Source organism: Anguilla anguilla, chromosome 9 (assembly GCF_013347855.1).
Source record: "Anguilla anguilla isolate fAngAng1 chromosome 9, fAngAng1.pri, whole genome shotgun sequence".
Classification (NCBI taxonomy): domain Eukaryota; kingdom Metazoa; phylum Chordata; class Actinopteri; order Anguilliformes; family Anguillidae; genus Anguilla; species Anguilla anguilla.
Window position 1 is genome coordinate 28,980,030 of NC_049209.1, and position 24,545 is coordinate 29,004,574.

Here is a 24,545-nt window from a genome sequence, read left to right on the forward strand (position 1 = left end):
ATTTTCCTCCTCTTTCTATCCTTGTGGGGACATTTGGTTCTCACAAAGATAGTAATACATGCCCACACACCAGAAACTTTTCACACTCCATTGATTATTTATCCTTTTTTTGTATTGCAGTCAAATTAAAATACATTTAAACAGCTTTATTTTCTACTCCCAAATAATTAACTCTATAATGTCAAAATTAAAGTGGTAAAATGTAAAATTAAATAAAACATTTTGATCTTCTTCATAATTATATAAAAAATAAAATATAAAAATGACTTCACTGATAAATCATTTTGCCGAGGTAGTTACATGCATTGTACAAGAAAATTGCACTGACTTCTGCTCCAGGCTGAAAACATGTTAATTGACCCACACTGATCATTCACTATGTCCTGTCTAATGGGACTGCAGCTATGCATTGGACTGCCTCCTATTTGTGTGGATCAATCAACAGATTGACAGGCTCCAGGTGTAGTGGAGGGCAGTTAGCAGTTAACAGTAGTGTAGCTGTTGTGAGTGACATCACTCCCTGAGACTTGAGAAGTGGTTGTTATTCTCATAGCTGGGTGCATGCGCATTGAGCCAAATGGGCTAACACACTTTTCAGGAGTGAGGTTTGGTGTGTGGGGAAATCACGGTTTGATTCCCCTTGCAGAATTTCTCCTCTTATACAAGGCACAGGAAAAAAATAATTATCACATATATTTCTTCCCCAAATATTCCAAGAGACTGCGTGTGTGTAATTCTACACAGTGAAGACATTCAAGTCATAACTATTCCAGAGAACACAGGATAGTAACATCTCAGACTGCACCACCAAGGGTGTGTCTAGTGCTGTTAATGTCCCCTCATGGCAGACTTTTCAAAAAGACAAGGCAATTAAGATTGGAATGCAAACAAACTTCCCCCATTTAGTTACTTACCTAAATATCTATTGCCGGGGGAGAGAGTTGTCATGTATGCATACTGCAAATAAATGTGGCTGTGTTGAATTGACTGTTACTTTCTTTTGATTTAGACCAGGGAATTTAATTGCAATCCCACCCATCTGTTTTGCGTATCATTGTGACATTTTGTTTTCAAATGTCTGTAAAAGAGATATTAATCTTTAACCCTAAACAATAGCTTCATTGCATGTAGTTGAGATTACACCTCTCATGATAAAGTACAGAAGACAAACACAATTTACTGCTGGATCATCAGACTCTCCCAAATAGTTATGCTTTAGCATTGACAGTTAATACATCATCATATACGAATGTGCTTATGGCTGTGCTTAAGTAGTTAATTCAGCATGAAAACAATTAGGAGACTAAAAGTAGTTCATTTGAAGCATATACTATATTATGGAGTTGAATTATCAATACTGTCAACTGCATATCCATTTCTTGATTTAATGCCAACATTTGCTATAAATGACTTCAGCAGCTCAGACATTATGGGATGTGAATTTATAGCCAAATTTATTTGAAAAGCTCATGGATGACAAGCTGACATGTGTTCTTTTGTCCCTATATGAACCGTTTCACCATAGTGTAATCTTCAAGGTAGTCAGTGTTGGCATGTACAGCTAAATAGGTAATTGAGGCAGGGTAACTGGTGGAAACAAAAGTCAGAAAGGAATATGGCCTTCCAGGAAAGGGGTTCCCCACCCCAGCCTTAGACTATACCTGCCTTAACAATGCCTTCAAGCTAGAACAGCTTAAACAGTACCTCACTGACAGAACAAACTACGATTATAGTATGGGGGGGCGGGCATTCTCCCAACAACTGTAAATGTGTACACGCGCACATACAAACACATATTCTGCCAGGAAATATACAACAGACAAACTGAGTTTGAACATTAGAACTCACGTACAAATAATGCATTCCTTCCATGGAAGCATCCCCTTCCACCTCCAAAAAAAAAAACAGAAGTGGGTGAACAGTAATGGACAAAGCAGTCAAGTGGCCAGAGAAAGTGATAGTGACAAGTGTTTTATTGGTAACAACACGCATAGACCTGGCGACTTTACCCAGAGAAGTCGCCTGGAATCTTGACAGATTGTTCAATAGGCATTTGGGGTTGAGGGGGGGGATTTATAATTGGACGGGGAGCAGAAGTTGAGGGAGGGGTGGAGGGGGGTCAGTCAACTTAAAACTATGACAAACAAAACAAAAACTAAGGTCAAGATAATGAAGTGCAAGTTTTTTTTTTTTTTAAATAGAAGGACTAAAAAACACATTGAGCATCCTTATTGTGGGTGACAAGTTTGCATGTTGGAAAACTGCATATCCTTGGTTATGGAGGCTTGAGGTGGACCAGAACAAAGAGATGTCTGTGATTCTTCTCAACAACAAAAAAATTTATTTTTGCTAATGACAAAATCAACAATTTTTTGGCCATCCTATTACCTCGTGGGGCACATTTGTCCTTTCTCAGCCCTTCAGATGATTCAGATAATTAATTAGGAAAAACATGTTTTCCGTGGAATTAAGTGATAAAATGAGGCCTCTTACTCAGATTCATTCACCTTTTCCCCAAATATTCCAAAAAACCTGACACATATTCACTTCCACCTCTACTTCTTAGCCAAATTTCTGATTTACCTTGCTGTGTCCAGCTACTCTATGGCTCTTAGTAGTGACTCAAAGTCCAACTGACGCAACAACCTAGCTGAGGACAGTGAGAGAGCTTCTGCAATGAGTCAAAGACTGCAAGAAAGATGGTAAGTGCTAGAGAGGGAGACAATAATACCTTTTAACTAAGAGGGAGAGAGGGAGAGAGAACAAGTGAAAGAGAGAACATAAAGGGTTAAGGTTTCTGGAGGGGAAAAAAAGATGTGAAGGAGGGGGGCCATATGGTTTGGGGGGTTTTCTTGCCTCGTTTGTTGACGGCTCAAAAAAAAAATTTCACTGAAAACAAAAAAACAAATGTAGGCATACTCCCCATACATCCATGTATGCACATATCAAGCTTGTACACTCTGAATCAGGGAACTATAAGGCAGACTCCATTTTGGAAAAAAAAATTACTAAATTAAAGCTGGCCTCTCCACTTGTTTTCAGTTTCCCACAATCACTCTCACCCCAACTTCAGCTTTGTCTCTTCCCCATCTCCTCGCTCCTTGTTAAAAGAGATGGGATTGTCAACAGTGTTGGGAAGAAGGGCCAACAGCCAGCAGGGAAGATGTTTTTTTTTAAAAGCAGCAGGGCCTGGTCATCCCCAGTGGGCCATTCACTACAGTCAATACTGGAGAGAGCCCCAGTGGACCAATCACCAGAGCCGATACTGATGGAGGTACAGCAGGCCAATCACCAGAGCCGAAGCTGGCGAGAGCACCAACAGGCCAAACACCAGAGCCAATGCTGGAGAGAGCACCAAATGGCCAATCACCAGAGCCAATGCTAGAGAGAGCACCAACAGGCCAATTCACCAGAGCTGATGTTGGTGGAGGTCCAGCAGGCCTATCACCAGAGCCGATGCTGGTGAAGGTTTCGGCTGAGGACGGACCGGACGTCTGAGGTGAACCTGAGATGGGGCAGAGGAGAGAAAGAACCAGAATGAGAGAAAGACAGAAGAGAAGGGGGTGAGATAGATGTGTGAAAGAATGGAGATACTGAGAAATGGGTCAAATTGTAGGACAGCAAGACAGGGAAAGGGGGTCAAGTTCATTTTCTTTTAAACTCACCTTAGTGCATCAAGCATGGGTAACAAATTAAGTAGTGCCGTGTCACTAGGGTCACTGAACCACGACTTTATAGGTATTGCATTGTCTGTAAGGCAAATATGATGACTTAGTAAATGGTGAGGAGAAAAGGAACAGATTAGACGACAAACCTGTAAGTGTACATACATTCGGGCACATAATCAGACTACAAACCTGTAAATCCATGTACATTCTTGGCACAACCACAGGGGTAAAGAAACTTGGGTGTTGAGGGTCTTTTTACTGGTCAATATTTCACCTCAGATATTTACTCTGAAATCCTTTAATGGGTACAAAATTAACCTTTGATTATTGGCATAATCTGTATAGTTCAGAAGTGAAGGTTCCAAGGTTTACATTTTTGGATTATAAAAGTGTTTCAGAACATGCTGGACCATTCTGGCCTTCTTGTCTAATTTCTCATTTTCATGCCAATCCTTGACAAGGGGACTACGCATTGAACCGTCTAAACCTGGATTACAGGATGGAGCAAGATCAAAAGCAAGATGTGAAACCTGGTCCCCTTCACTGTAAGGCACTAAAAACCCACAGCAAAAATTGGATGATACATTCAGAACCAGAGGTTCACGTAGGGCCACCTGACACAGAGATGCGTGTTCAACTGCACTCACCTGGATGGCTACGGTAGGCTCCGGGCGAGTTGTCCAAGATGACTATACTGGACAGATCACTGTGCACTACAGACAGGTCTTTTATATAACTACCCAGGTCCAGTGTGCAGTGCTGCAGGGAAAGAGGGAAGGAGTAAAAGGACAAGGAAGAGGGGAAGATGGAGAGGAAGAGGGAAAAAGCAGTAAACTGGAAATCCAACCCAAAAAAAAAAAATCACCATTTGGTATGTTTCATCTCACCCTCAGATTCTTCTGGCCTGTATTTCATGTGTCAAAACCAAATTATTCTATGTCTGCAAGGCTGTTTCAAGCGATGATGTCATTGGGGTAAAACTCCACTTATCATTTAAGTGAATGTAAACTGTCTCGCCCAGGAGAATACTGTGTGTCTGTGACTAGTATATACCATTGTATAACTAGTCTACTTATCCCCCATTCATTTTGCTAAGAAGCCTAAATTAAAGTGCACCTCAAAGGGCACTAATAGCATTAAATGCTCCACTTATGTGTAGTGTCAGTGTCATTTTTGTAGTGAGAGGACATCTATCTTTTTTATTGTGCAAGTACCTAGCTCTATGCATCTGCAGAAAGAACTTTTTGAGTGAGTGCAACTATTTTCTTCTGCAATTCTGTACTGCAATGGATAATCAAGATTCATGCTGAAATAACAGAACAGAAACTTCTGAAGAGGGAACTTAAATGTGTACTTAATGTGTAGCCGATGGTGACCTGTGGTCACAGTGCGACAACGCCCACTGTAATAAAAAGCCACCCGTTCAAGCTGTTTGAGAGGATGTCTGAATCCTTGAATAGTCCCGGTGAGCAGTGAACAGAAGCGGTCAGAAATTAAGCCACGTGTGCAGCTGAAAAACAACGGCTTTCCCGCGACCCGTAGCAGGGGACAGGGCAAGAAAAACACACACACACAGAAAGAGACTAATGGAGACTGACAGCCACTAAGAGCAGCGTGTAGATGGGATAGCCAAGGAGTACAGGATAACAAGGGTAAGGAGAAGAACGAGGGAGGGAGGAAGGAAGGAAGGGAGGGAGGGAGAAAAAGAGGAGGAGAGAGAGAAAGAGAGTGAGAGACAGACAGAGAGAGCAAGAGAGAGAGAGAGAGAGAGAGACTGAAGGAAAGGATCAGGCGGATTACCTGTCTGTAGTATCTGCGTTTCAGTATTCCCCTGTTGTTGTCCAGCTTGTCGGCCACAGCAGAGCCGTAGATCTCCATGCTGGCAGTGAACACCACTAACTCATACCACTGACTCACCTGGCAGGGATTGTATTGAAGGTCATTGTTAAGACAGAACCATAGTCATTTACTATTTTAGAACCGTAACGGTCAATGGCCGATCAGACTAAGGCACAGTGCATCTGCACATGATAATAAATGCATCCCTTTTTTCCTGTGTCCCCGTTTGCTTTTCAGACGGTTTATTCAAAATAATCCCTTTTGCACTAAACATATAGTAGATCCATCAGATCACAATGCAGGGCATGAAATGAAACTTTGTCATCCACTAACCAGGGTGACTTATGGATTCTGAAAATCACCAGCCATTTTCAATGTTCCATCAGCCACATTACCTTTTACAATGTAGCCTGGTTGATTACCTGCCAAAGTGGCTGCTAGACTAGAAAATCAGCCACAATCAAAATTTTACCAGCATTTGGCTGGTGGCTGATGATAATTTTATATCCTGTCAATGTGCCTTTAGCATGTGCCACTAGCAATTTTACCCATCAGAAATCGTCTGATGCGACCGTCATGATTAGATAACAAATGTCACATTAATCTAGACTGGCAGAGTAACTGCATTGATCAATAAATAGGAAATTTTCTTCCTTTTGCTTGAGCCGGGAAATCATAAAAACAAAATCTCAGTCCCACTGTTGAGCTACTTGATGTTGTTCATTCGAATAATGAGCTTAGCACGGATCATTTTTTCTGTTAAATCAGCTTCATTGTCATTTTATTTCACAATTCAGAGTCAAGTGTCAGGTAAGCCGTACATCAGCCTCTTAGATATTATCAAGTACAAAATTGTGGGTAAAAAATACTGCAATGAACTTCAAATGCACAGCAATATCATGCAGGCATGTGCACGCAGCCATTCTCTCTCTCCCTCTCCCTCCCTCCCTCGCTCTCCCTCCCTCCCTCAATACAGACAGTCGGAGAAAACTGCCTCAGAGACAGCAGAGGGGCTTACTTACCACTTCTAGGAAAAAGTCGACATGTGGTCTTTTATGTACAAAAAACCTGACTGGGTGTTTGTCTATTACCACCTAAGGGAGAAAGAGTACATTCATCAGTTTATCAATTACTGAACTTTACCAATTACCAATATTAGACAACACCTGCCCATGATCATGTTCTCCCTGGGTGAATTAGCTGTATTGTAAAACAGGCCCTCTTTGCAGCAAACATGAGCAGTACAGGGTACTGTACACTCTGATCTCTTCTATACAAGGTGTGCAAGGCGTGTTTACCTTGCAGATAAGCTTGTAACAAAGTCCTGTGTGTGGGACAGACTAGTCTGTATGCAGGTCATATGTGAGAAAGTGTGTGTGTGCATGCGTTAATGTGTATGTGTGTGAGTGAACTGGACTTTATAGCCCATTTTCCACCGCAGGGCCAAACGGTTCTGAGCACGGAGAGGAACAGTTCCAATGGTGTTTCCACCTGGAAACGGTTTGGCGCGGAACGATTACAAACCGTGCGCAGCACGATATTTTCGGCATGGTTAGACAACTGTGCTCAGTGCAGCAGAACCGTTCAGGTGGGCAGGCTTAATGACGTATTCACTGATTGGTTTCACATTACGTCAGTTTTGTGACTCCGCATATGGTCTCTTCACGTCCTCTTCCGTAAGCTAGGTCGGTGGAGAAGCTAATATAATTAAAAATGCCAATCAAAAATCGTATTCCGTCATAGCAGCAAGATAAACCCGATAATAGCCCTAAGATATGCCAATACAGCAGTGAAAACCCTGCTCACTGAATAACGAAATAAACGGGACAAAGTTTTTAAAAAATGATACCATGTCATTCTACAGTCAATATCTGGGACTAAATATTGAATAAATACATAACCTTACCATTGGTTTTATGCGTAGAGATGTCCCTTTTGAGACTGAGTGGTCATATACTGTCTTGGACAAGCCGTTTATGAATATATTTTGCGCATTTGTGATGCCTGGGTACGTTCAAAATAGCTGTGCATAATACCACACATATCGTTTACGGCATTGTCGCCCTTTTTAGTACAGTCTGGCTTGATTGACAATTTATTTATTCAGTAGGTGAGAGTATAAGCTTTCTAACAATGTATAACATGTCTAATTTTCCTTTTGGAATAGCATTTTATAGGTCAGTGTAACCGAAAATGTTCTCATCATCGCATTCACTTACGCGGTATTCACTCTGTGGTAGCAGTAAAAGACGCTGCACCTAGCGAAACGTTGTTAACGATTTTTCGTAATTTCTTGGAAAATACTATTATTATTGAGGACTTCTGGGCATAGCTAAGCCATATATTTGCTGATAGACCTCTGACATCGTTTTCTGGAGCAAAACAGAAGCGGATTGAACTCGTTGATTTACTGTCTCTGTCTCCATCTACTGAACACAGATAAAATTTCATCATTGCTATGTAAGTATTACTGCTCAAAACATTTCGGTTATACACGTTATTTTTGGACTGAGTGTCTTTAAATAGGTTAGTGGTATTATATAATGTGGATATTTCACACTGTAATGTAAGCGTTAGTTAGTAGTGTAATAGTTTTTGTGATGCATGCAACAGTTATGGTCAGTGGAGGATACGCAAAAAAAAAAAAAAAACCAAAAACAGACCAAAATACACAAAATCCTCATCTGTTTCATCAGCCAACGAAACATAACAAAAAACAAACATTATGGGGAGCGACGACAACAACTGGCGCATATTTATTACATTTACAACAGGACGCCGTCGCTGAACCACCGCGTCACTTACTGTCCTCACTAGTTTTTCTTAGATACTTCCTAGTCCTGGTTTTAGCAGCCCGACGGTGGAAACAGAAACGGTAATCGTTCCCACGACTACTGAGCAGCGCGGAACGGCACGGAGTGGCCCTGGTAACGGTTCGTCCCTACGATGGAGAAGCGCCTAATGTGTTCTTGGATATGAATAACTGTACAAAATGAGTATTGGACCTGTGTTTTGTAGTTGTTCCAATGACCTTTGGTATGCAATTTTGTACGTTGCTTTGGATAAAAGCAACTGCCAAATAAATGTCATGTAATGAGTGTATGTGCACGTGTGTGTCAAAGAGGGAGTGTAAACGAACAGATTTCAAATGTGTAAGGAGTGCGTGAATGTAAAGTGTGTGTGTGTGTGTGTGTGATCGAGAGTGTGAAAGAAGAGGTTTCAGATGTGTTTGTGCACGTGTGAAAGGCCCGTGTCTGTGCTCTCTCCACCTTTAGGATGAAGTCAGGAGGTGTCCCGGGCCGCACTGTGGGCCTCAGGACCCCGTCATGGTGAGAGTGGATCAGTGTCTCGTCCAGATCCAGAACCAGGATTTTCCTCTTCACCGTACCTGGGGAGCAAGAATCAGAGTCCGCTTACTTACTCACTCTCATTCATACAAGCACTCACTCACACACAGACACACACACACACACATACACATTCAAAGACAGACACACTTATTCCCTCTTGCTCACAGACACACACACACGCAGGCCTGGATCCTGACTGTTGCCCATTTCAGGCCCTTCATTGGTTCTTCATCCACTGCCTGAATTGCACAAGCTCTGATCAGCATGCTCTGCTGACCTGGGTTTACAGGAAGAGGTACTCACTGAGCCTGTTTCTGGAGATGGGCGAGAGAGGTAGCGTGTCATAACGCACTGTTTGGTACTGGATTATCTGCAGCAAGAAGGGGGGAATTTTCAGTTAACTACAGCAAAATGAAGTTTCACAGAAATGAATATGATATATGCAATACATTTGTAATTCAAGTGCAATTTATTGACATATCAGCTGTACAAATAGCTGTATGAGACACATGAACCATGTGGGGATGGACTAATGTATAAAGAATACAACCAAGAATACACCCAGGTAATTTTCTGGTAGCAATGTTTCCCCTAGTGTGCCCCCTTTATGGCCAAGTAAAATGAATGCCCCTCTCATCGCTCCAGCTCTGACTGGACCATAAAATGATGACTTGTGAAATCCTCCTTCCAGGCTCCTCCCTCACCCCTAACGTCACTACACTGTCCCATAAATAATGGACACCCCCGAGTGAGCACACTTCTGGCTCTCACTCCCACCATTCACCCTCTTCACTGCTATTTTTGGAGACCCAGCTGTCCAGGAATGTCAAAGGCTCAGGACTGAGGGGTGGGTGGGGGGAGGGAGAAGGACACAGGGAGATTAGCTGGGTGACTTTCAAAGATTTCGGTTCCCTGCGCACCCCCCCCCCCCCCCCCCGCTTCCACACACAGGGCAAAACCGGCTCCCTCTGCAGTCCCGCCATAGAAAGTGCAGCATGCAGCATATCTCATTTAAAACCCCTGAGCCAGTGTTCTGCTTCATGGGAAAATAGATTTGTTTTGCTTGTGTTACATTAGTTATTTAGGCTACTATTACTTGGAACCTGTTCAGCATCCAGTCTAACACAAAACAGATTGACCTCAAAGACCTGCACTGTTTACCACCCACAGTTCTTTCAACAGAATTCAATCCATCTTGAAAAACATACATGCCAATACATACAGCTCCAGCAGGCCTCCAATGGACCTGGCCTGAATTTTTTTTTTTTACATAAGGCATTTGAGTGTTCCATATGAATACAAATGTGTGCACTACACAACAAATAAAAATGATCTTGTGACAATAAATGATAATAAATGTGAGCTTTCAGCAATAAAATGATAGCTTCTATTTTATTTTTCCTTTTGTAGCAAACATTATTCTTATTCCATGATCTCGAAACAAGGATTTCCAGGTCTAAGCTGATAAAATGCAGAAAATATCATAGGCCCGGAGACATATTCTTGCTTATTAGACACTCTGCAGAATACACCTTTATGAATAAAATAGCAAAAGTAGAGCAAATTTACATTAATGCACAAAACACTATTATGTGCATTACCTACCTAGGGCCATGGCAGTGGGGTTATAGCCACAATTACAACATACATTAACTTTTCCTGTGACACGCATGTCCAGCAACAGAAGAAACATTATTGCAACTCTGTAAACATGCTAATGTTGTAATTTACAAATATCCACTTAGTCAGTGATCATGGGCCATCAGTTCTCTGCAATTCAGCTGTTATAATGGCTTTAAGAGACATTTGATCTTTGACTGCTTGGGCTTCACTAGAGACAGTTTGAAAGATACCTTTATCTGTTGTGAGTTTCAAGGCTAACAAATGTGCACCTTATGTAATTGTGTGACAAATACAGGAGTGCCATGTTCAAGGCTACAATTTCCATGTTTCACCCATTATTACGATCTAAAAACGTCCATGCCTTGAGTTCAGTGTCCTGTGATACAAGACACTACACCCATTTTATGCATTCAAGCATCACACTAACGAAAACAGTTTTAATTCACACTAGTTTTTCCACATATTGGGCATATTCTTCAGAGACAGGCCTACTTAGTTTTCGATATACAAAATACCTACAACAAAGTTAGAACTGCGGAATCGCAGTCGCAATCTGAAACGACTGGAAAATATCAGATATGCTCTTTCTACACACCCTCGATAAACTTGAACTGATCCAGTAACATTTGGTAAATCGATAAAGAAGGTTTCTGGGTTTACTTGAAGATACTTTCAACTTGAGGAAGGATTAATATGGGGAAACTCCGCACCTCAGTCACAACGAACTAAGGCTTTCTCAACAAACTGTCTGGTTACATAAACAATAGGAAAAGACAGTCTCAAAATGCACGGCTAGTAGTTAGCTAGCTGTGAGTGACATTAAAAACGTGTGTATCCTCTTCCCCGACATTGAAAAAATCTACCGAATCACGGCATAACAATGCTAAATCAAGACCACGTGGGATCATAATAAAGAATGCCACGAGCAAACAACAATATTTCCGCCTGACAACAGTAGCTAAGACTTATATTAAATAGCGAGGCTAGCAAGTTACCATGTTGATGCTGATATTCTATCAAGACTTATATGTAATGTAGCTACTCGTTTTTTAAAACTCCCGTCTCTTAAAAAACTTTTGGGTAGCGAGTGAGAAATCTAGATTTTAGTAAATTTGCTGCAGACAAGACTCATCTAACGCCAACTGTTAATTAGCCTAGCTAGTCCATATGATACATTTTGAAAGTTGCCATGTTAGTAATCTAACTACTGTTAGCCCACATTACCTCGCAGAACTAACAACAGACAGCTAACTACCGAGCTATCTGCAACCAGTGTAACGTTACCGGTATTGCTAAGACAGCCGTCTTGATGCAATATTCGCTTGTGTGGTACTGGGTCTTCAGCTAGCTACCAAACGCCATTCATGCCAAGGCTTACTTTTAAGATCATTTGCTAATTTTGGCTCCATTTCGTGTCTATGACTAACGTCATACAGACATCTATAACATGGCATGCGACTACCATTAGCTAACATTAGTTTCGGTGGCAATTTCAAATGGAGTAGCTAGCAACATTTAGCAAGCTAGCAAAATATATCAGTCAGTCTGGGTAACTTTGATTGTACTAGCGAGCTAATATAATCTGATTAACCACTTCGATAAGTAAATGAATGAGCACATTCATTCGCGTTAGCTGTGAACTTGTTTGCTCACCGTTCGTAGGTGCTTCCTGAGAATATACAAAATGAAGCCCCATATTCTGGACGTCACTCCGAGGAAAGTCCGAATCCCAAGTAAACACTGTCGGGTCTTCAGCATGTCGACAGCAACGCCAAAAACGACACAGGAACCAGGCGCAAAGAGGGGGTACAGCACTCTCAACTGTCAGGCCAGCGACACCGACCAAAAAGCCGGGACCCCTCACCCCCTCCAGAACCTCGCAAGCGGTAGCTAGCTTAGCAAGCTAGCTAAAAGTACAAACTGCCGTGTCGAATACGTCCGAGCAGGAGACAGAGCGAACACGAGAGTGGCTTATGGCCACTCAGAAAACGTGTTCAGCTATATATATATATATTAAAAAGTATTTTAAAAAATAGCAAAAATGAAAGAAGGGAATCCTGAGCTACAAAGTAGCTAGCTGGCAACCAAGCTTGCTATCTAGCAAGTTGGCTAGCAAGCGAACTGCCTGGGTTTTTAACCAAGTAGCTGTCAATTAACAATATTAACTTCTTGGATCCTGTATTTATACTGCTAATATCTCTCTGTTCTTAACAAAAATGAACCCAATCGGCACCAAAACACAAGAAGTCCAAGCAGTCGCCATCAACACCGCTTCTCAGCTCACAGCGAATCCGGAACCGAACTGTGAGCGGCCATCGTAGCTCTGCCGTCACTTCCGTGTAGAATAATCACTACGCTTGTTCAGGCCAAGGATCGTTTAGGGCGCTGCATAAAACATTGATCCATGTAATATGGATTCATCAGTTTGGTCATCCTAGTTCACTGTCACTCACTGTCGATAAATGCAAGTTAATTTTATTCGTACTTGTTTCTAAGTGTACGCATGATTGCTCACTATTTTCCAACTTTACCAACTACTGTAGTTTCAAGATATTAAAACGTGGTTCCATTTAGGTTGACGACACTCAAGCCACATTGAGCTATTGTCTGTCCGTATCTAAAACAGCACCAAAAATCTAGGTTGAATGAGGATTACAGACGCCATTAAACAGTGACCGGGAGGATTAATTTGGTTCATATACTTTTATTGCTATTTGTTTTCCAGATATGGCCACAAAAGTTTCAGCAGACCACCGCAGAATTTCTACTGCCTGATACCACAAGAACGCAGGGTTGCCAGTAGCTGGCTGGAGCGAGATATTAAATTTGAGACCGTCTTGGATGCACGCGCACAACACGGTTAAAATTCAGTTATCAAGTTGAACATGGAAACGTGTCCGTTTTGTGCTGGCTTATATCCAATTATTTTATTGCATCAAACTGTATGTCATCTGTATGTATGCTGCACACATACAGTTACAGTTTAGTTACTTGGTAGTTGCTTCTAGCCAGAGTTAGTTAATTTATTTACTTAGCAAATTTCATACGCGTCTGGAATAATTATTGCGTCTGCTTGTATGTTTGTATTTACGTAGCTGCTCTGCTTTCTTGGCCAGTTGACCAAGTTAACTCAATTGACTCTCTGGGATGAAAAGGATCCATAAAGAATAGTAATAAAAAACGGAATAAAACAAACTTTACCACAAAATAAAAATGAGATGTTTTTTTTTTTTTTTTTGAGACTTCTATCTCACCTGAATACTTGGTAATACCCTGTCTGTTGCAATGTATTTATGAGCTGCAGTAATGCAATGACAAAGCTAGGAAGGCTGTAAAACAGGGAGTTGCATTACTCCAGTCTAGTTAAAATAGAAGCATTTGGGGATTTTCTTGGTATCTGGCTGTGAAAAAAAAAAAAAAAAAAAAATCTTATCTCAGCTATATTTCTAAGATGCTAAAAGACAAATGTTTTGAACGTGTGATTTCATACTTGAGGCAAAGATTACCACCAGTTTTATAACTTCAATCTTCAAGTGATATTTTAGAAATTTGTTTTATGTAAAACCATTCTCTTTGCTTCTTTGAACCTATACCAAAAGTGCCTTTTTTTGTCAGTTGAAGGAAATTTTGTGTCTTCCATTTTATTTAGATCAGCAAGACTTTGATAAGAATACCACTTACACTTACATGCAGGTACAGTTGTGTATCATTAGCATAGCTATGGACAGACATGCCATAATATCTGAGAATAATATCACCAAGTGGGAGCCCTGTGGGACACCACAAGTAACATTTACTTTCCTTGACATGGTTGCATCAAAAACACTTTTTTAAATCAGTGAGATAAGACTCAATCCGTGTTAAGGTCATTTTAGATAATCCTGCTCTATTTTTAAGGTGTTTTGGTGGCAAGAAAACACCACAAGGAGTAGAGATATGATTACAATCAAATCTGTGCCATCAAGGTGCATGCCTCAATACAAAATAAAATGAGAGAAGGTTGTGTTAATTTCTTTTATTTATTAAAGTATTGTCTGAAAAAAGTATGATTCCGGATGTTTGCAGAATGTGCAAATCTATCTTCCTGAATGATTGGGGAAGGTCGTTCAAACATCGGAGGATGAGGGGGGAGAAGAGCTGCAAAAAGCAGCTACAGGGTGCCCAAAAGAAATGGAACAGCCACCTGGGGAGAGCAAGCCAATTTGAGAGGGCTGATTGGAGTGTATGGTGGGAATTATTAATCATACAAAGTAATCATTGTCTGAAGATAGGGTTGGGAAGTCCCATTGACAGCTTGGCATGTCAGTGTGGTTTTAAATAAAAAATTAGGTGAAACATTTTTTTTTAAAGGGTGTGATCTGTGAAATTACAAGGGCCAAGTAACTGAGCGGACATTTGGGTGGGGACGAGGCAGATTCTCTTGATTGTTAATAAAGTAACAGATTTTGAGGTTTGATGGGGAATGGAGTCTGGAGCTTGAAAAGTATGTTTCACAATCTGAAGCTCTGGACTTCACCTCCCATTCTGCTTTCTAGAAATGTTTTTGCTTTTTTATGCAATGTCCCGGATGTCTGCCTGTGGACAGACAAAAAGCAGGATTATTAATCCCACATGTCATGCAAGTACTGTGCTGTCATGGATAAAAAAATATATCATGGAATTTACACTGCCTATCTGGATCACATTTCTTCTTGGCTGAGCCTACGAAAGTGTCCAGTCTGCATACATATCAGTGATAGCGCATGGTCGTATTCAACAACACTCCCAAACTATGCCAAGTAATTTGGCATTTTACCGAACCCACCACAAGGGGCCACCCTTTAAGTAGATGGAAGACTGTGACGCTGACAGAAGCGCGCATAACTTTCGCTAGTTAGCTAGCAAACGTTATCTCACTATATGTGAAAGAAGAGAATCGTACTTAAAATACTTGATTCTTCAGTTCTGCCACCACGTAAGTGACTGGCTACTCGTTGATGGATTACCGCCCTCGTTGATCTTTTGGATGTGCAAAGGAGTTAGAGATACGTAGCTGACGAGTTAGCTAGGAGCTAGTCTGCTAAAATGTTTCTAACGTTATGATGAAGACATTAGCTATCTTGCCAACGTTAGTCAGCAAGTCATTAGACGTATGTTCTCAATTTTAGGATTAACAGCCACTGTTCAAGTTGAAGATTCGTTAGATATCGTTACTCTAGTCTAGGCTGAAGCGGAGGACTCAAAGCAAAACAGTCAATCCTAGTTACACGTCGCCGTTGCTGTCTCTTCCCCCGACCGGGGCTGCAGCTCCGGAGAGCAGGGGAAAACGCGCCGCTAACGCCGATAATGCTTGGAATTATGGACAAGCAACAAGGTAAATTTTTGGAAATATTAGTCTTGTTAATTTCCTAACGTTAACTATAATTAGTCGCGTTAGACCCATTTAGTCGAGAATGACGTTTGCCGCGATTCATTTGGCCACCAACCGCTACATATAGCTAAGATAACGTTAGCTAGGTAGCCTATGGTATGTAGCACTAGATTAGTGTTTGACAGATTGATTTAGCTAAATTAGCTGGCTAGTCTAATTGTTCTTAGTGAGCCAAGCGCTGAAACCCCAGTTTAACACTCACTAGCTACTGTTGGTTGTTACATTGTCTCTTCGTTTGTGTAGTGTTAGCTAAACGACGGACAGTCAATCTTAACTTTACAAGGTCAAAAAACTAGCTAGGGGGTTTAGCTTCATAGTTCGTATATTAAGGTAGCTGACGTTATCGCGTAAATTCATAATCTAGCTAGATTTTTATTTATTTTTTGCTGCTAAGGTTTGATGTGGCTATGCTAAACTAGTATGCTAGAAAGCTGCATAGGTTTAGCTAACTACTTGGCGAACAGATTACCAGATAGCTAGACTACCTAATATGCTGTAGTGTAGCTAGTTAGCTAGCTTGGTGTCAACCTACGTTGGGGCTCGGTCCAGTTCTGTCGTTTTGAGTAGTTTGCCAGTTGACATAATCATAAAATTTCGCCGTTTAACGGTATGGTACAAAACGATTGCTTAATATCACATTCACTTAAAGTTGACAAACTGTCGGTTAACTAGCCAACATTAATTCGATCAGGAAAGTGGTAGCCAATGTTTCATTGTTCGCCAGGCAGCTTTTTCCACACGCATGCCTTGTGAGTAGAGTCGGTTGATTTAACTTGGCTGCGCTAACGTTAGACGTCGTAATGCAAGTTTTTTTCCCCCATTTATTTTTCAAATATAGCGTTGTTTGCTACGGTTTAATTTGGTATTTTCACGGGCGCTAAACTAGCCTGGCTATCATTGCCACCAGTGTGGACACTCACTCTTTAATTTAATGTCAACGAATTTAGCTAGTCTAGCTAACTAGAGACTTACTAGATAGTCAGACGATGTTATAGTGGCAATTTCGTTAAAGGCTAGCTAATAAAACAAGCGCCGTTAAAATACGTTCTAAACACATTATTAGATTCCTAGTTGTTTTACCAGCAGCTCTAAGCTATTAACGAAGTGATACAGCGATGACAATTGTATCGCGTCGCTATGTTCAGACTGGGGGAAGAGGGGGAGGGGGCTGCTTGCCAGTGTTGTTGCATCAAATCGTTCTTGTTAGCTAACACAGCTAGCTAATAACGGCATCAATTTCTCATTTCTAAACAGATACAATACGGAAATGCAAAACGGAGCCTTTGGTAAGTGCACTTATTTTAACGTTCCCTGTAGCAAGCTTCTACTAGACCGTTTTGTGTTGATAATGCATGTTTGCTAGCGAGTGTGAAGTTATCCATCCGACCTAGTCCTGTCGACCAAGCTTCTCGTCCTCGACGAAACGCAGAGCGAATGATTGCAAAGCAATTTCCTATCAATACGTACGATTTGCCGGGTCTAAAAAATAATTATTTGGGCTCGCATACTTCCTGTCGTGTAACATTAGAAATCACACATGGTTTTCGCTGTTTTGAACTCATTGTAGTATCGTCAAATCAAACAGACCACATAAATTAGTACCGCTTCGAATTACACTGCATAGTAGTAGCCACATGCCGAGGGAGTTAAATAAGTGCTTGCTCATTGTAAGATCGCTTGCCCAGGAAGCAGAAGGTAATAGTGCAACACTTTATTCTGTCCCACACGAAACAGTAGTTGTTGTGAACGGTCCCACAAACAGTAACGCAGTAATTCTATTACTCGAAATCGATGATAATGTGTAGAAGGGATAAACTGTTTCTTGGTCTTGAGATTTAATATTTATTCTAAACGAATCCTAGTTTGCTTCATATTATTAATATCGTATGAAACATGGTAATGGTTTGTCATGCTTCGCCCAATCGAACCTTGATAATGTTCTACCTGCTCCTGCTCCTTATCCAGAATGCTGCGGCTCGCTTGAATTCTTGTTACGTTCACTTTCTCACTGTTATTGGAGTGTCGCCTTGTTGATGAAAGCACTTGTGTTACTTCATTTCGTACTTTGCTCTGGATAAGAGCATTTGCAAATGAGTACTAATCAGCTTTATTGGGGCTTGCTACCTCATCAACATGAATTATTTAGGATTATTTTTTGACACCCAAGGTTAGATGTTCTTTTAAATTAAAATGAAAGTTGAGGGGAAAAGTAAACCTCACCAACCTCATTAGGGGCAGTGTAGTTTGCAGTGTAGGCCACAGATTCGATTCCTGGATAGGCCACTGCTGTTGTACCCTTGAGCATGGTACAACATTGCTTCAGTATATATCCAGCTGTTTAAATGGATGCAGTGTAAATGCTATGTAAAGTTAGTCACTCTGGATAAAAGCGTCAGCTAAATTCCTTTAATGTAATGTAATGTCATCAAAGACAAAGTCACAAGAAAATATAGTATATAGACTCACCACCTGCAGCTCGAGTGGTGTTCCAGCTTGCTGCTGTCTCTACTTTACTTCTCTCTTGTGTCCTCTCTGATACTTTTCTGAGCCTTTTATATCTTGTCTGGAATCTTTCCTCCTAGCCACTCACATATTTATTTAATGTCAGTCGATTTATGCATTTAAATAGTATATATCAACCTCGTTTCTATGACACCCCTCAGTCACACCATAATTTATCTATTGATTTGTGGTTAATTTTTTGCTGTGAACTTTTTCGAAACTACATGGCAAAAAAAGAAAAAGAAAATGAATAGTGCCACTCTGCAAACTACCATGGTTTCGAAAGCAGTGTTCTGCTTTTAGAGCCTGTTGTGAAATGTACTGTCTCTATCTCTTCCCCTTCCTCCCTTTGTGGGGTGCTCTACGTAGGCTCTTTCTTCTTGCGCAATAGTTTTCAATATCCATGCTTTTATCACTCTATATGATCTTACCTTCAGCACATCTATAACAGACTGTGCGGTCCATGTCCTCGTCTTTCCTGTTGACTTCATCTTGAAGTTGCTCTGCTCCTTACTACGGCATTGGGTACGATTAAAAATAAATAAATAAATAAAATAAAAATAAAAAAATTGGGTGGTGTTTAATATCGGGTCTGATTAAAGAAAAAATTGGGGCTGCTGGCTGGCTCATTCGGTTGCGGCACTACTACATTGCGTACATTGCGACCAGGATATGGGTGGGTTCGGTTGGCCTGCGTTCATCTGGTGACTCCATTGGGCGATTTGGTGCCCATGGCCTGCATGCTTGCTGCATATGAGCTACAGTCTTCCTTTGATTCCGCTCTGTGTCAGTTGGGCAGTGGAGCACAGGGACATACAGGTGTCTGAGCCACATGTTGTGAAGGAAAGCCCTTGGTCTGCACTGAATCTGTTACCCATGTGTGTCCCGTGCAGTGGGGTTGCTCCTAGAACGTGGTTGGGGTGATAATTGGACATTCAAAATTAGGTTGGCAATTGGACATACATAGCCCCACGTTGGGCATTCAGTTATGTACAAAGAAAAAAATCTGAAAGATTGCAAATTATTAAAATAATAAATAATAAAAAAAAAAATTAAAAAAAAACGTGATTAGATATATTGTGTATGGGTACAGTGTATTGTGTAGATGTGTATTAGATATTTACTGTTAGCATGTCTATGTTTCAGCCTCTGGAGAAAAGGAAGAGGACGGTGGAAGACTTCAACAAGTTCTGCAGCTTTGTCCTAGCCTATGCCGGCTACATACCCTCTCCTAAAGAGGTAAGGGGTGAGTGTGTGGTCTGCAACTTTGAGTGATGGGAGAATGAGACTTACTGAAAGAAAAAAAAAATGTGCAGAGTCAATAAATGTGATCTTTGGTCCACTGGTTTAAACTAATCATTGTTTCGCTGCTGAGTCTGATTTAATTCAAATAGTAAAATAAGTGTGTTATTGACATCTCATTGTAGCCCCACATAATGTAGGTTTCGTGAAACCCACATTCTCAACACTGATTTTCAAAATGGGCTAGAATGGCTTTTTAAATTTACTTATGCTTACTTATGCTTTTTTTTTTTTTTTTAGGAAAGCCAGTGGTCTCCATCTTCCTCCAGTTCCCCACATGGCTCTGGGGCTTCAGGGGATGGGGGCACCTCCACGGGGGGCAGCTGGGAGGAAGGTGGCAGCTCCAACCTCCGAACCATCCGGACGTTTGTCCAGAAGGCCCGTGCCAACAAGGGGAAAGGCCTGCGGCGGCTGCACTCAAACGGCTTCCTCCTGGAGAAGATGCGGCTGAAAGACTCGCTGTTTGAGGGTCAGACGAGGACCAAGGCTGAACGCAAGAAGGAGAGGAAGCTAAAAAAGCTCTCGCTGGCCACGGGAGGAGAGGCGCATGAGGGGCGTCACAGGGGTGCGAAAGGGGCGTCGACGAAGGACGGCAAAATTCCCAAGGCGGAAAAATCTCTGAAGAAGCTGAAAAGCTCTGTCAAGCGCAAGGCGTACTCTGGCACGGGCCCCGCCCAAAGAGAGGAGCATGTCATGGGGAAGGAGCTAAAGGAGAAAGTGGATCATGCGCAGGAGGTGCGGCTTGTGGAAGTACTGAGGGAAGAGTCGACCAGAGAGGCGGAGATGAGCTCAAGCGAGGGCGAGACCTGGATCGCAGATGAGGACATTATGGTAGAGTCTGGTGAGTGGCCTTTATGCTGGGACTCCAAGGATACGTTGATATGCAGTGCTCAATGCTTAGTGCAAGAAATTGAAAGTTGCCATTTTCACAACACAGTCAGTCCAATGGCAGAGGCGTACTTAGCTAGTATGGAAACGGATAATTGCTAAAGGTGGCATTTAACATGACCCACAGTATACCAATTTGATACGTAAAAAATGTGTTATTTATGTTATTTGCCAATATTGTTTATTTATTAACCCCAATATGCATTATTTATTAAAACTGCTGTATTTTTGGGTGTCTTTTTAGCACAAATTTTCCCTTCTTGTTCACTTTCATCTTTCCTTTCACCAGGCGATGACTCATGGGACTTGATCACGTGTTACTGTGGAAAACCCTTTGCGGGACGGCCCATGATCGAATGCAATCAGTGTGGGATTTGGGTGCATCTCTCCTGTGCCAAGATCAAGAAGTCAAATGTGCCCGATATCTTCTTCTGCCACAAGTGCAGGGACCGTAGGTCTGGCCCGAAGAAGGACCCCTAAAACGAACCTGCATCGCTCCCTCTAGACATCCTTTCTCCGTGTTCTGAGAGAGCTTTTCCACGGTCATGTTTCTGAAAAACTTTTCTCAGTCGAGCAAAGGTCACTTTAGAGATGCACAATGACTATGTGTACTCCCGCTTCCATTTAACAAATAAAAAGGAAGTGGGCATGTCCAATGCCCTCTACACATCTAGGTAACTATGGGTGAGAAGCCACCACTGCCATTTCTAAACAAGTTTATTTCTTTTCACCATAAAAGACGCACCAGGACACAATGGCCCAACCGGTCCTTTCCATAATCCAATCAATCTATACAGGGTGAAGAAACCAAGCAGCCATTTTGCACTAGTCTTCACAGCCCAGCATTTATTTAAAATGTTTTGCTCATACCCCCCCCCCCCCCCCCTCCACAAATACAATAACATCTGTAATGACTGTAGTATGGAAGGCAAAATGGTGCTTCACTCATTTATCTGGATTAATGGTATGATTTAAATTTGTTTAATTTCTAAAAGAACAGTGTTTGGAATGTAAGCCTCATGTTGTTATTTGAATGTGTTATGTGTCAGCCCTGCATGTTTAATTCCATACATTTTTTTTTTTTAGAAAACGGTTTACATTTATTTTTGTTTTCAGGGTAACGAATGGTGAAATAGTCATTTTTAATGATTACTTTACATGGAAGCTCAAGTCATCCTCAAGTTGAACCCACTCCTGCTCTCTCATTGGCTCAGTACTCAAAGGGTCTTCTCTATTGGCTGACCAAGATTATACATGTAGAATGGTCATTAAATACCCCCATGACAAACTGGCATGGCATACCTAGTAGGTTTTTATGAGACAAAAAAAATCTTGCTGGCTAGAGTATAGTGGGATTAATGCAACATTTGTGTTTGGCTGAAATTGATCATTTTTGTTGACAGGAATTAGTGTTATGAGTAGTGTCATTTCTAAACTGTGGGAAATAAGGTTAAGCAGTAGTGTCATGCCCTTTTGCACCTAGGTCTTCAGCACAGGGTTTAACAGTTTATCCTATATTGTTCTGAGCAGCTGCAACAGACTACCACTAAAGTTTCTAAGAGATGATTTTTGTGCCTTTTTCTGTGTATGCACAATGGTGCATTGTTATGTCCCTCTTCACTAACATATGGCACTTAAAGTGGAAATTGAGCTTCAATGAAACCTGCGACATATAGTGCTAGGTAATATTACAATTTGTCTAAATCTGTAGAATCTTGTCTACTAGTGCTTTTGCATGTCTTTGGTGTGAGTGCCCCGTGATTGCTATAGAATGTTGCCACCATTCTGAAGAATCTGATAAAAAATGGGCCATCCAGTTCTGCCACTTTGTAGTTTTAAGCAAATTGGAGATTCTTAACTTCGTCTCATCTGGTTACAAACCTCAAGGTCATCTCAAGTTAAAAGAAAGTATAAAACTTGAATGTGTGTTAAATTAAGGCACAGAGTGACTGGTTTGAATAGCTCTGTAAATGTTGTGTTTTTGGGGCTATTGCTTTGAATTTCTGCTGTGGAGATGTACAGAAGGAACATGGTGATTGATCCCAAATACCCTCAAATTCAGTACCCCTCAAAATCAATTTGTTTTTCTGCACATGCCCAGGTTCAGGTCAAGTTGACAGTATTAGAACAGCTTCTAGTAACTGTTAGTAATTTTAAGAAAGGAATTCAACTTAACTTCGTAAAAGACAATGTATATATTTGGCCCTCGGTATGATTAACACTTTAAAACAGACCATTGCTTGCCTTTCTTGTTATTTAATGATATGTTAAAGGTTTATAGAATGCCAGAGTGACTAAATGTCTTAACTGGTGTTGCATAACTTGACTTTAATACAAGTACAGCCCATAATACTAATGGCTGCAGTTTGACAAACTTTGCACTACAAGTTACTTATTGCATTGTCTCAAAACAAGGATGTGTAAGATATTTAAAATACCATATTTTCTTATTTTATGAAAATGTATAACCCCAATTTTCCTCTATCGCAGTATCTTCTTAAGAAATGTCTGCATTCTGTAAGGGGAGAAATACAGCAAACCTGTTAAGTTGCAGCACTTATAAATAGGAATGTATAAGATACAGTTAAGAATCGTATGCGAAAATATTTTGTTTAAAATGAATATTTTGCAGGATGTGAATCTGCTGCCGGGTGAGAAGCATGGAGAAGGAGGAAGCTGGCTGTTTGGTTATAATTTATTTTTTATAACTTTTATTTTTTTGAGATTTGTTTCTGATTTCTCTCAAATCAGTTTTAAGGATAGACAGACAACTCTGTAACTATACCCCTTACCAAACTCATTTTCCCCCAAGAAAAACTGTAAAATGTTTGTACGTTCATCTTTGTGTGCTGACGATACTGGGTTTTTGTGTCTTCGTTTTTCATCTTATTATTTGGCAAACCATATATGCTAATGCTGTATACAGTGGCTTCCAATGTATTGGTACCCTTTGTCAAAAATTTCATTTAACAGAAACAAGCTAATGTACAATCACTATGTTTTCAATGAAAGAGATATTCAAAAATACAGCCAACTCTGCATACAGCAACATGTTTTACAGTTGTGTGTTTTGAGCCAGTTATTCAATAGTATATGTGGAGACCCCTTCATGGTGTGGCACAGAGCACAAGCGTCAGCTACTACAGAACCCAGATTTTAACAACCAGTGCTGACAGAAAGTTTTAAAAATTTTCTGTCTTGAAAGTGGTTGACATTCTGTCGATTACCTTGATCTTAACACAGTGTGTTTATTTTAGTACAGGTTCATTAGAAATACTTTGCAAAAGGAAAAATCATGGGCTTGGCGATTGTTACAGCCAGCCCCTGACGAGTCACAACATAAAGCATGACAATCCGAATGTTTGCAAAATGGGGTGCATTGAGGTCTGTCTGGAGCCCTAAACCTACAGTGCACACAGATGGTAGACTACATACGCACACTTGCGTATCTTCGTTTCAGGAATTCCATTTCAATTCAGGACGTGAACAAATATTTGAATTAAAATTCCTCACAACATTTTGTCTGTTTGATCAAGTGTTTGATCAGTTTCTTTAAGATATTGGGTCCCTTCTCCAGTCATATTCAATTATTACTATCAAATTATGAACAAATACATTTTGTGTGTGAATTGAAATGTGTGATTTTTTTTTTTTTCCCCACTGTATTTTCTAGACAAAAATGAAAAAAGGTTTTTGATATACCTTTTAGTTATATACTGATGGTCCCCTCTTTAACATGCTACACAAATGTTATTGATATTTTATGATTTGATTAAACTATGATTTTAAAATGCCAAGATTGACAAGGTGGACTGCTATGACAGGACAAATCATCAATTATACAGACAATGACAAGACAGTTTTGTGATAAAGATGAAAAAAAATACAGCAGACTCCCCTCACACTTGGCTTCACCACAAAATTTGGCCTTAAACCTCCAGAATAATATGGGGTTGGGTTACG

At 40.8% G+C, this 24,545-nt stretch overlaps 2 protein-coding genes across 3 annotated transcripts; one reads left to right on the forward strand and one right to left on the reverse strand.

The window, feature by feature from the left end:
- Positions 1-1,955: 1,955 nt before the first annotated feature.
- On the reverse strand, positions 1,956-18,690 carry LOC118236651 (CTD nuclear envelope phosphatase 1A-like). Of its 2 annotated transcripts, XM_035435190.1 has the most exons (9): positions 18,357-18,690; positions 18,115-18,224; positions 9,161-9,227; positions 8,777-8,895; positions 6,530-6,601; positions 5,469-5,585; positions 4,316-4,427; positions 3,666-3,750; positions 1,956-3,505 (listed from the first exon to the last, which is right to left on the reverse strand). In XM_035435190.1, the coding sequence occupies exons 2-9, from the start codon at positions 18,193-18,195 to the stop codon at positions 3,445-3,447; spliced, it is 714 nt and encodes a 237-aa protein (XP_035291081.1). In that variant the 5' UTR covers positions 18,196-18,224; positions 18,357-18,690; the 3' UTR covers positions 1,956-3,444. The 2 variants fall into 2 exon arrangements, with proteins under 2 accessions (XP_035291081.1, XP_035291080.1); XM_035435189.1 differs by lacking the exons at positions 18,115-18,224; positions 18,357-18,690 and adding an exon at positions 12,134-12,832.
- Positions 15,305-24,099, forward strand: LOC118236650 (PHD finger protein 23B-like). Its single transcript, XM_035435188.1, has 5 exons — positions 15,305-15,833; positions 17,145-17,176; positions 19,539-19,631; positions 19,935-20,535; positions 20,872-24,099. Exons 1-5 carry the CDS (start codon positions 15,806-15,808, stop codon positions 21,060-21,062), a joined length of 945 nt encoding a protein of 314 aa, XP_035291079.1. The 5' UTR covers positions 15,305-15,805; the 3' UTR covers positions 21,063-24,099.
- Positions 24,100-24,545: the final 446 nt, after the last annotated feature.